This window comes from Cryptotermes secundus, unplaced genomic scaffold, assembly GCF_002891405.2.
Source record: "Cryptotermes secundus unplaced genomic scaffold, Csec_1.0 scaffold575, whole genome shotgun sequence".
In the NCBI taxonomy this organism is placed as follows: domain Eukaryota; kingdom Metazoa; phylum Arthropoda; class Insecta; order Blattodea; family Kalotermitidae; genus Cryptotermes; species Cryptotermes secundus.
In genome coordinates this window covers 851,825-864,907 of record NW_019731225.1, presented here as the reverse complement: position 1 = coordinate 864,907, position 13,083 = coordinate 851,825, and the positions used below count along the sequence as shown (strand labels likewise).

The window sequence follows — 13,083 nt, the reverse complement described above, 5'->3', positions numbered from 1 at the left end:
GATAGAAGTGGCCAGAAGACGAGGAAGAAGACGTAAGAAGATGCTGGATGACCTTGGGGACAGAAGAGGATACTGTCATTTGAAGGAGAAAGCTCTAGATCGCATTAAATGGAGGAATTGTTTTGGAAGAGACTGTGTACCTGTCGTCTGACAGATTACAGATGAATGAATGAACCCTTCCAGCCGCACTATGGCCCGGGGCTCGACTCAGCCTCTAACAGAAATGAGTGCCATGAATCTTCCTGGGGGTAAAGGGCGGCCGGCGCGTAGAGCTGACAACCTTACCGCCTCTTGTGAGCCGATTGTCTAGAAGAGGTGGGAACCTCGACGTCTCACAACCCTATGGGCCTTCACGGCCTGTTACAGGAATAGCTTTACTTTACTTTTTACACACACACACACACACACACACACACACATATATATAAAATTGCTGCCAGTTAACGGTCCCTGGGGACGAAGCAGGGACTGTGGGCGGTCCGGGCTCCTCACCTGAAAGGGAAACTGTCCTGGCGCCGCGTCCGTGCCGTTCACTATCCTGCCGCCCCGCGCGATGTCCGCGTCCCCCGGGGCACCTGCAACACGAACAGCAAACTCACCACCGGTTTGTCCCCTCGCCTCTCGCTGTGTCTCTACGTCTCTCCACTCATAACATGGCCATCAGATCTGCTATTTCACTTTTTCACTAAATATTCCAGTTTTCACTAATTTTGATAGCTGAGTTGGTACAGTGACAGGCCGAGGACCTGGGGTTCGAGTCACTTCTCTACTCCACGTGTCCAGATCGGCTCTGGGGCCCACCTAGCCTCACCTGTAGCCGCAACAACCAGACCGCTGAGCAGGGTGAGAAACAGCATCGTGACAGAATCACGGGAGAGCAAACTTCGCTAACTGCCTCTTACTAACTCTCATCAGCAAGATGGGAATATGGGGGGCCAGGCAAATCAGCGCGTAAGATTGTTATCTCGCATGTCAGCAGATAGGAGGACAGATATCCTAACACTCTGCGTAAGTCCATGAGCAAAGTCCTTCAACTGTTCAAGTAATTCTCCTCCGTTTACGCAATCCGAAGTTTCACCACCTTGTTCACAAAAGCCTGGCTTAAATCCCTGTCCGTAGTCACATGGATACATGTGGACACGTCTTTATGATTCATTTTAATATTATCCTCGCATCTCACTTAGGTATTCGTCTATATAGATCTCTCGACCTATATGTTGTTCGCAATTCTGATCTCTCCCTTGCATGCTATAAGCCCTGCTCATCTCATACTCATCATATTGGATGAGAAGCATACGTAATCTTCTAGGGAGTGACACCGTGTAGACTGGTAGAATTCACAGCTGTTTCGGTGGAACGTACTGCTTCCATTTTCACAAATTAACAGTAAACTAAGCAAGAAACTATCACGAAGGAGGTGACGAGTGGTGGGGAGGGGTGCGAGGTCAGAAATGTTTCAAAATAGGGCTCTTCTCAGAAATAGGAGCCCAGTCGATGGATGGCGGAGGCGTTCTCCTCCCCCCACGCCCGGACGTAATTAAGGATTAAGTGAGACGCTGTGCCCAAGCCCGCGGAAGGTGGGATTCCCATGCGAGTTGTGCTTTGATGTATCAGCTGCTTGTTTCTTCTATCTCGGAGCTTTAATTAACTGCAGGGAACTTGCGTGGAGCGCGCAATCAGCCATCTTGAGTCTGTCTGAAGCAGAGGTTGGCTGTGTGTTCCGTTGCCACTTTATGTACCTCTTGCTACGGACCTCGCAACAATCATTTAGCTTCCTGCTGATCTTGTAATGGTCTGCCAGAAGGAGTAACCTTTCTTCGCCCGGGATGTAGTTGTTATCCCTGTCACTGTGAAAGCAAAGCAAGAGTACTCGAATTTAGAAATTAAGTTTTATTCATGTAATGAATTGTAAAATTGTGGGAAGACCAAGACGTAGGTGAGTGGACAATATTAAAATGGATCCTAGAGAGATAGGATGGCATGGTATTGACTGGATTGATCTGGCTCAGGATAGGGACCAGTGGAGGGCTCTAGTGAACACGGCAATGAACCTTCGGGTTCCATAAAATGCTGGGAAGTTCTTGAGTAGCTGCATAATTGGCGGCTCCTCCAGAAGGGCTCAGCTCCTTGAGTAAGTAAGTAATGAAAGGTAAAGTTGTCCCCGTGCTTAACTAATTAAGCACTACACCATGAAGGTGTATGGGGGAGTGGATGTATAGATCCATGTTTTCTTGACCTAGGCACTGGCTGGAGGTGAGTGGTCAGCCCCGGGGAAAGAGCCCCCGGTACCCATTGGATAGGAGGTTGGGTGGAACCCAGAGCCGGTCTGAACGATATGGAGAAGACAAAATTCTTTCCCCCACCGGCACTCGAACTCCAACCCCTCGGTCGTTCATCCCGTAACCAGTCGCTATCCCGGCCCTTTCTACTCATGTAATATGAAACGTAAATTGGGAATGAGGATTAAAATCGCACCCGAGACCTCTATCACAACACTTACACATTGTTGTAACATCACAGTACGTACTGGTAACATCGCGGAGTTAATTTTGATAGTCTTTGGGTGTTCTCTGTTAGGTCCGCAGTGGGAAACAAGGAAAAGGGACAAGTCACATTCTTTTGTTTGCCGGACTGCTCGCTAGAGGTCAGCGTGCATCCGGAAGGTCCCGCGACCGGTCATCTCGACGGAGGTTTTCATGGTTTTCCCCTGTCTTCAAGCAAATTCTGAATTCATTTCAAAGTTCCCGCGTTGCTACTCCGCGCTTCTCATGCACCCCCCCCCAAGTTTTGAGTTCATAAAAATTAAGCCACATTGTTGTTGAAGCGACGGTATACACGTATTGTCACGTGATCGAGTGAATAAGGACGGGATTTGGATTGGTAACCGGATTTACTGGAACCTTAAACACCACGTGACTGCACTTCATGGTCACGGTCACGCAAAGGTTAGCGTTCTCAGCCACGGTCTTCACTGCGTGCTTGGTAACGGCTTCTAACATTGGATGTTCCTCTGCTTCCGGGCTCATGACCTCGCAGGCTGGCGGCCATCTCACACCAACCTCCTACTCTTCTAACTGCCGTCTCAAGACTCTCCCGTAATCACAGCTGATCCTCGTTATATGGCCCCGGCACGGGGCGGGCAGAAAACGTCGCTTCCAACACTTAACTCCATTGTTGCGTGTTACATAGCCGTTACCTAACGACTGCTGTTTCTCTGACTTCACAGTTTTTCTCTGAGCAAATATGCCACAATATATGAGTTTTCAATTTGTTTCTTGTTCGTTGGTCGGGTACGATATGTTTGACCGAGAAGATGACGACAATATACTCTCTCGAAGCGTCGGTGAGCGTCCACATGCGTCACGCGCCACAAGATTGATTGTGTGCTTCGCGATAAAGCATAGAGCGATTTGGTGACGTCAGCAGGATTACTCTGTTAGATGAAGCAAGATGGATGGTACCTGCGACAGCAGCGCCGCCACACCGGATGTCGCGACCTTCCCCCAAACTAATCCAATAATCCGATTGTCTCCTGTTTACAGGATTCCTCTCCGGCGAAACGACTGGGAATAACTGATTAGTGTATGTTGCATGACAGAAAGATATTTCGTGGCACTTACATGGCACACTACACCGCATAGTTCGTTGAAAAGTAATCCGACGTTTCGGAAGATCATTTTATTTCATTTTCTCAGGGTCGAAGAATGAGCCAAAAAAGAAACCAACCTGAAGCAGGCAGCAAACAGAGCTGATGTAGCAAGGCCGTAGGTTCGGAGGGGTTACTTTGTTGCCTGATGGACCTGTGCACAGAATATGGCGTAGGGAGGGCCAGAAGAAATAGGCGCAAGCTCCTGCTTGCTGTGAGGCTCGGCTGTAGCGGGGGGGGGGAGCCAGGCGCTGGCTGGAGGGGCAACACTTACTGGGAAGTTGTGCAACCACACTACTTCTCACGGTTCACAGTCTGGGAACCACCTCCCTAGAATATTTTTCTAAAACACCGTCACGTGATAACTGATAACAGTTCTTATATTCTTGCACGGCAGCTATGGGCACGGACCGCGTAGAAAATACCGCTTCCCACAGTTACTCCATTTTTGCTTGTTACACAACCGTTACCTAGCAATGACTGTTCATCTGGCTCCGCAATCCTGGCTTTCAGCATATATGCCACAATACAGTTCATTTTTATTGCTAATCAGATGTTTCATTATTTTTTCGAATATCCAGAATGGGGGAGGGGCAGATGCTTTGTGTTCCCCTCTCTCTGCTGGCGCCCATGCGGATGAACCCCTTCCTGTAAGAGTGCTCTTAGTGGTTGTGCACAAGTCGATGTGACGGAAGTCGACATAACTCGCAGGGAGACCGGAAGTGCCCTTATCTTGTTGCCGCGTACTCTTGAACACGTAACGGAAACACGAAAGCTAAATGTACATATCTCTTGTGAAATTTCCCTGCTCCTGTTGTTCACTGTCAGTTCTGTGTGCTAATGCGAGAGGCAGCTCAAAGCGAGGGACGAAGTAAACATATTATTGAGATAAACAGAAGACTTGTCTTGTCCTCGCATATGTCAACCGTTTCACATCGCAGATGACATATGTCAGTCTGTCCGAAACATCTGTGAGTGCACGTGACGCCTCGAGACATATGTCTGTCAGCCTGTCCGAAACATCTGTGAGTGCACGTGACGCCTCGAGACATGCGTCTGTCTGTCCGAAACATCTGTGAGTGTACGTGACGCCTCGAGACATATGTCTGTCAGTCTGTCCGAAACATCTGTGAGTGCACGTGACGCCTCGAGACATGTGTGTCTGTCTGTCCGAAACATCTGTGAGTGTACGTGACGCCTCGAGACATGCGTCTGTCTGTCCGAAACATCTGTGAGTGTACGTGACGCCCCGAGAAGTCCTGTGTGCTGGATTTCAGGTTATCTCAGTGGTGATTATGGAGGGTACGTTCGCCTGGATTGTAACGCCGTGTAGTTTGTTAGAATTCCACCGTCGTTTCGGAGGGATACACCGGCTTCATCTTCAGGGCAGAAAAGTAAGCATAGCAAGAAGAGAGAAAGGAGAGCCCAGAAATTTCTGATGTGCCGCTTTTAGCCCCCGCCTCGTGCAGAAGACAGAATGAAGACGTGGGGTCTGAGGGTTTTACGGCGGTGACTATGAAGAATGCCGTCTTCTGGGATGTGGCACTGTGTAGGTCTTGTGTGAACCGCAGTTTCGGGAGAACGTATCGCCTCCACCTTCAGGGTAGAAATATCCGCTAGCGAGGACCCACCGTGAGCAGCTGACTGCAGTCTGCATGTGTGGCAGTGAATGTATGGGCTGGACGTCTAAGATGAAATCTTTAGGATCTAACAAAGATCGCACTAGGAAGAGATAGAATATATTATTTTTTTCAATGGCTCTTCCATTTCACAGACGGTAAGACTCCTTGGACGGGGGATCAGCCCGTCGCAAGGCCGCTACCTACACACAGGACAACATAAACACAGACATCCATACATTCAGTGGGACTGGAACCCACGATCCCAGCGTCATGCCGTAGATGGCGCGGCCCCTGTGACCGGCGGAGTGGAGAGAACAGGAAAGGGGCACATAGGAATGGAATTGGGAATTTTCTCAGTGACCCGAAAAACATAAGAAAATCAGAGAAACGGAAGGCGCATCTTCAGGAAATAACTAGAACTCACATTCCTGAACACCCTACTGCTTAGGAAGAGGGACGTGGGGAGACAGAGCAAGAGATGCAGAGAAAGAGGCTATTTTCCAAACCTTAGAGAGAATTTGAAGGAAAGAAACTTTGATCTTGCGAAGGAACCTCCAGTGCTGTGTCTCTGAAACCTTTGTAAGTTGGCAGACGTTCGGAAAGCGCGGTCCAAGGCATGCGTTGTCTGTGTGCGTTCATTCTATGTTTGTGCTGTCATGTGTATAGGTAGTGACTGGCCGATCCCCCTTCGAAGGAGTTCTACTGACTGTGTAAATTATCAAGAAACTGAAAAAATGGCCAAGGCTCAACAAAGGGCTGTAGAGCCGTAGACAAATGTTTGGAAAATGCGCCGTGCTTACTAGGAAAAACTGAGTGGTGTGACAATAAAGTTCCCGGACCACTGTGAAAAAATAGACAAAAAGATACAAGGAAATAAATAATTTTCTGTTTCTATACAAAGTAATCTACGCTCATTTCAATAAATTTCTTGAATCGTTTAAAGTTTTTTTGAAAACAGTCAGCAAAGGCCTCGAGAGGAACAGCGTTCAGTTCGGCCGTCACTCTTTGCTTTCTTCACCATCCTAAGACCTCTTTCCTTTGAGGGCAGTTTTCACCTTAGGTAAGAGAAAATGTAGCCAAGACAACACGCGTCTCTCTAGGTCAAGCCTGGCTGAAGCCTTGGCATGATATGACTCCCCGTTGCTCCTGTCCGTCCGTGAGTCTGGGTGGGAAGAACTTCTTCTTCTTCTGCAAATATTCATAGAGGATTATGACGAAACGTCTCCTCCTTGATGTTTAATTCATCCGCCATCATTCTGAGAGTCCATTGTCGTTCTTGTGTCACAGTTTCACGGACATGCGCGAGTGTGTATCCTTTTAGAGAGGTTGAAGGACACTCACTTCTTGGATCATGCTGAAGATCCTCACGCCCAGCTTCAAACCGTTTAAAGAGTTCAAACAAGCGGCTACTGCTTGAGGCTTCCTCACCACAGATAGTTTGCAATATTTCGTAAGTTGCTGTTGATGTTTCGTCCAGTTTAAAAACGAAATTTTACATTAATTCATTGCTGCATGGCTAAAAAAAAAGCGACAGCAGTTAAAAACAATTACTCACCCAGCTGATACTCATAAACTCTCAGTATTTTGACTTGTTGACTCCTGCCACCTGTTGGTAAGAGGTGGAACTACGCTTAGATGGCGGCAGTATGCTGCAGCACAATTGCAACACCTCGTATAACATTAAATAATTTTATTTACAAAGATTTCTTCCTCTCTGTCTGTCGTGGTTGGTAGGATAACATATAAAATCTGTAATGCATAAAGCGATCTTTGTAGATAACTCTTTGTTCGCTAGGCAGCAGTTTTGATACACCGAAATATCGATTTGGTATTTACAGATCTTATCACCACGCGGAGCCACGCGGGGGTGTGACATCACAGCTCTTAGAGCGTGGAACTGCTCAGTATATGCACACTATGGCACACTGTTTAACATGCCCAAGTGTCCCCCGTTGCTGTTTGCAACGCCTTGGTCTTCCCAGTGGTCTCTTTCCTTCTGGCTTTCCCACCAATATCCTATATGCATTCCTCGTCTCCCCCATTCGTGCTACATGTCCTGCCCATCTCATTCTCCTTGAGACTCTGATATACACAAAGACAAAAATAAGATGTCACTGAAGGGATGTGATAGAACTGCAGCCGTGAAGAGGGAATCGGTATGTTCCTTCGAAGCATTGGTCCCCACATAGTCCAGAACGAGAGTGTTACTGAACATGTGTGATTTTGCTATGTCAATAAAATTTGATGTAACAAAGTCCCGGACGGAGAACCAGTATTTCTGCCAGCTGCTCCATAAAACTAGAAACTATCAATATGGCAACTACGCGAAACATTTGATTGTGATAAGGACAAATGACGCACGACCCGAATCTTATCTGTCAGATTTGTGCAATGAAGCGTAAGGAGCAAATCGCGCCGTTGCCTTGCAAGACGCGGCGTCTCCACTGCTGGAACCCCAGTGCACATGCGCGCGGCAATTGTGTGCAGTTATCAGCGCGACTGTCACGAGGCACCAAGAGATGCCCCTCCTTGGGCACTCCTTGAGGCAAGATGAGAGGCACGCCATTTGTGTCTGCCGCGGTTGTCTTCTCTCGTCACACCGTGGCGCATGCGTTAATAAGCCTGAATGTACGAATTACACCGTTTTTTAATTTGGTTTGTCTCTTTATTTGTCACTGTTATTTTCGTGTCTTCGTTTCTTGTTTATGTCCATATGTTCCTTCTTGTCCACTTGGATTGTGCGGTCGGTCGGTTAAATTGCTGCTGGCCTTGCCAGCGCAGTCACGCTTGGCGTCAGTCTTCTCGAGATCCACTACCAAAGTTATTTTTGTTCTTTCCCAGACGTGTACGTGTTTCGAAATGGGGCATCCTCTTCGACGCGGGAGGGGTCGATCTTTCTGTGTACACGCTGCGTCGGTTGCACCGTAGTTTCACTGATTGTTCCGTCCAGTTCAGTAAATTTCTGCTGGTCCTCGCCAGCAGAGTTATTTTTTGCTCCCATTCTCACGGTGCTCATAACGAAATATTATTTTCTGACAACTTTGGGAGCCTTCAGACTCCAGACCTCTGTATTTATGTCGTCCCAGTGACAGGGTGACCCAGCTATACCCCCGGGGACCGGGTTTCCTTTTCGTCAACTTCTACGGCTCACAGGACGACGTTGGAGGTATTCTAACCCGCATCCATACGGGAGATCGGAAAATCTTACGGTAACATAATGGCAAAATATGGGACACCTGAAGGAAACAGACCACTTGGAAGACCTAGGTGTAGATGGGAGTATTATTGAAATAAATCTGAAGGAAATACAGTATGCAGGTGTGTGTGTGAGTTGAGGTTCTCATGACGACAATTATGAATGAAAGCTTTCAGGATGTGGTTCCGTGTAGATTGGTACCCACATCCTCAACCAAGCAGAGTTATAGCCAGGCGAGCGAGCTTAATCGCCTTAACATTTTGCGTTAGCAACCTGCAACACAGCAGAGACGGACAAGTTGCCGCACGATCGCGGCGCTGGGGTATCTGGGCTGCTACATTGCCTCATCAGACGGTCTGCGTGTCTGGTGATACGGGTAGCTCAAGTAGTACAGTGAGTAGACTTCGGACTTACCGACCTGTGAATGTGGGTTAGATTCCTGGTAGAGGTAGAAATGTCCTCCACAGAGCCCAGGCCATCTCTGGTTTCCCAGGGGTAAACCGGCCAGGGCTTGAGGTCACCATTCCCCTCTGTCGCCTAGGACGTAAGTATGTGTGGAGCTACACATCCACGCCTTTTTCTTTTTTTTCTTTTGCATTTTCATCATTTTACAGACGGTAGGACTCCTTGGACGGGTGATCAGCTCGTCGCAAGGCCTCTACCCAATTACAGGACAACACAAACACAGAATAAACACATACACATACCAAACATCCATACTTTTTGTGGGATTGGAACCCGCGATCCCTGCTTCCGAGCGAGGGAAGACAGTTCATATCTCAGACCGCTCGGCTGCCGTGACCGGCAGCGAATAATAACATACGTCAAAACTCCTTAAGAATTTCAAATGTAAGGGCAAATTCCCCTTCGAAAAATTTCTTCACTATATAGNTCAGACGAAGAGAGACACCAAAAACCAAAAACTGATGCCGGAAGCAGCGTCATCAGCAGCGACTTGAAGCACAGAGCAAATGATGCTCGAGATGGTTCAAGTTCGTATAGCAACAGGCGTGACCAGAGTGGTTTGAACGGCTGCTGTACTGCGATGTGGAAAGCAAATGGAAAAACTACCACATTATCACTTTTCCTGGATAGTCCCTTTCCAAAAACAGAGATACCATGTATGCGACCAGAAGACGAGGAAAAAGATGTAAGAAGATGCTGGATGACTTTGGGGACAGAAGAGTATATTTTTATTTGAAGGAGAAAGCTCTAGATCGTATTAAGTGGAGGAACTGTTTTGGAAGAGACTGAGGACCTGTCGTATGACAGATTACTGATGAATGAATAGTTCAGATAACGTACCAACAGATGTCACATGCTGTCCGTCAGATATAACAGTTCTTGTAACGGTAGAAATTATCGACACTTGGCACTTCTTGGGATAAAGTGCGGGACGGTGTGCAGCACACACCGCGCCGTCATCCCATGTGAGTCCGGATCATGCTGCATGTCCAGTGTGGGCACGAATTCGTCGCTGAAATTGTCGGCCGCAAATTATTTTAACGGATTCTGCAAGTGACGTTATAAAGACAAGGGGGGGGGGATTCCCAGCAGTGAGACACTTCTTTGTCACCAACTCTGTCTCTTCTCACCATCAACTTTATCAACACTTCCTTTCCTTCACATCTTTCTCTTTGTTTTGCTTGTCCCCTCCACTGGAATGCAGATGTCTCTGGCGTCGTGTCGTTACGTTTCTGCGTCTTCATTATATTAATTGAAAGCGTTACCACACGCTGGCCCATATCTGGGCTTTCCATTAGCCGCGATGGATATTGCAGACAGAAATATCTGCCTCCTTCCCGAATCGTGACAGAGTTACGACGTGATAGCATACTTCTGAGGTGCTGAATGCGACATGCATATCAGTCCCACTGTTATCCCGGAGGGTGAGAGCGAGCTGTGTAAATATTAATTATTTATAATCACGCCATGTCTCCATTAACTTACGGAAACGTCTGCTAATGTAATTGAATGCGCGTGACGCAACAGTGCGCGCTGCGATGTTCGGATTTACCAGATGTACAACTGAGTAACTCTGAACAAACGCTGAACAAAGTTTAGGTGAACATTCTGAAATTCGGTGTTTGAATACCAACTCCATTCATAAAGTCCAGCCTTTGGGCCCCACCTTGACGCATTTCTATTGACTCATTTTTCGTACCTGAACATGGAGACAGTAATCTCCCTCCGAAACATCGATGAACTTCTACCGGACTACACGGCGTCACATTCCAGATGATGATACTGCTCACAGTGACCGTCAGACCAACCTCAGTTCTGTCCATTCGGCACCCTTCCACGCCCGAAATTTCTCCTCCCCTTAGGCGGTTTATTTAAAGACGTTTCGGTATCTCAGATTATATAACGTCGAAACTTAGGATGATAAACTTGAACGCAGGTGAAGGGAAGCGACCGTGGCCTATTTCAAGGTATCACCATTCGCCTGGACGGACTGAGTAATGCCATGAAAATCCTCAGTCAGGGTATCCGTTGCCTTAGTCGAGATTCGAACCGAACACCTCTCGAATGCGAGGCAAGGACGTTACCCTACGCCAACCTGGTCGGTAGCTTGTGATGTACAACTTGAGGGACAAGGGTTCGCTGCCGGAGCTAGGTAACGCCTCCATAAGGGATGCGACGTGACGCTGTGACGTGTTCACAGGGAGGAGAGGATTCACAAGGTATCCGACGCCAGGCGTCGCACGTGAGAAGCTCCTCGGCTACAGACATCAACTTCCTGCTCCAGTTATTTTAGGCCTTCTTGAGAAGCTGACAGTCGCTGCCTCAGTCAAGACGTTCCCCATATTTGATGGAATACAATTTAGTACCATACTCATAAGAACATTCCAGTGGATCCCAACCTTAGCCAGTTTAATCCAGTCCACACCCTCCCCCACATTCTCTTTAAGATAAATTTTAATACTATACTCCCATCCGTGCCTAAGTTGTTTCCGACTTGATGCTTTCTCACCAAAGCCTAACCATTTCTCACATATCCAGTGCGTGCCACATGTCCTGCCCATCTAATCCGTATTGCTCTGATCACTCTAACGAAGTTTGCTGAGGAGCGGGGACTGTGGGCGTGCAGTCTGCAGTTTACTCTCATCACTACCCGATCGCAGCAGTAAACTACAATAATAGTGCATTAAGAAACAAACGTTTCGGAGTGATATACTGCTTCCTTCTTCAGTGTGACGCAACTTTATCATTAGAGCCAAATGTTTATGGAACGCCACGCTCAAATGGTTCAATAGAAACACGCACGAGATAAACGGTCTATGGAGTCGCAGTAGCTCAGTCAATATAGTGACCAGACTGCGGGCTGGAAGGGCACACTCTCTAGACAGGCTTTCGGACCCACAGAGCCTCCTGTCCAGCGGGTGGTATGCCGATCGGGTTGTGAGACTGACAGCTCACCTGTAACTAGTGCTAAGGTTAAGAATGTATGGAGTATACCGTTATTCCCCCATACGTCTTCATATCCTGTTACTAAGCACAGGGTCGCCTTCAGCTTGAAATATTTGTGCGAAATAATATTTACTTGTGACTGAAGTGGGACCCAGTCATCAGTCACTTCTCCTACTGAGCTACGCCGGATCACACCGATCATTATGCTCGGATATAGCACCGCGTAGTCTGGTAGAAATGTAGAGAACTTCAAGTGGAAAGCACTAACAAGATCTTCCACGTCGAAAAGTAAACCAAGCAGTCCTGAAGATAGAGGCAGCACCTTCCTCCGAAACATTATATAAACTACAACGCCATGGTCACCGTTCTGAGAACATTAGATCCGAACACTGCTAATCATCCACTGCTTGGGTTACTTTTCGACCGTGAAGATGGAGGCGATATGTTCTTGCGAAACGTCGGCTGTCTCCGAACTACACGGTGTTACAACTCAGAAGACCTCACTTTGTGTAGTGGCCTCTGCGAGGTCCCCAAATCCAAGATTTTATTACATTTTCCTATTTACGTCAGACGGAATGAAAACGCGTTTTTCCTGGGAAATCGTGTTGACACTTGTAGCAGGGAAAGAGACGCGCCGGTTATCGTGGCGGGCGTCTCGCTGGGAACTTCTTTATTGAGGAACGGATTTTCCGTCCGATTTATAACGCAGTTATACGTTTGTCAAGACGACGCAACTCGACGCCACCCGCGACGCCCAGGAAAAGCACACGGAACCATGAAATCTGCTCCCAATGTCTCCATAGACGAACTGCCACTTGTATTGGCCCCTGCACCCCCCGCATCCCCCGCTCCTCATTCTGAATTCCATGCCGGGTAGCTCAGTCACTGTAGTGGCTGGAGGGTCGGGTTTGCATATTTGCGTCTTCGCGTCCAGACAAACCACGGAAATCAGGGCTTTTTCCTCAAGGGTTAAGAAGCCGGGGCGCGAAGCTGACAACTAACTCCTGTCTAGAGGCTAAAGTTAAGAAACGCTGCAAAATATAGATTCGAGGTTATCGTAGCAGTAGTTTTGAAGATTGCTGTGTTCTGGAATGTGACTCCGTGCAGTTTGGTAGGTCATACAAAATTTACGGTAACCTGAATGCGAATGTAGCATGCCACACGGCGTCACATTCCGCAAGACAATAGTCTATAGTGGATATGTATAC

At 47.7% G+C, this 13,083-nt stretch overlaps 1 protein-coding gene across 1 annotated transcript in view; it reads right to left on the bottom strand.

Annotated features, from left to right (window-relative positions):
* Positions 1 to 880, bottom strand: part of LOC111866565 (trypsin 3A1-like) — a 7,622-nt gene extending 6,742 nt beyond the window's left edge. Inside the window, exons 1-2 of the mRNA XM_023855631.1 lie at positions 812 to 880; positions 493 to 575 (exon numbers count right to left, since the gene is read on the bottom strand). Of these exons, the coding sequence (XP_023711399.1) occupies positions 493 to 575; positions 812 to 857 (129 nt within the window). The 5' untranslated portion in view covers positions 858 to 880. The remainder of the gene's footprint in view (positions 1 to 492; positions 576 to 811) is intronic.
* Positions 881 to 13,083: the final 12,203 nt, after the last annotated feature.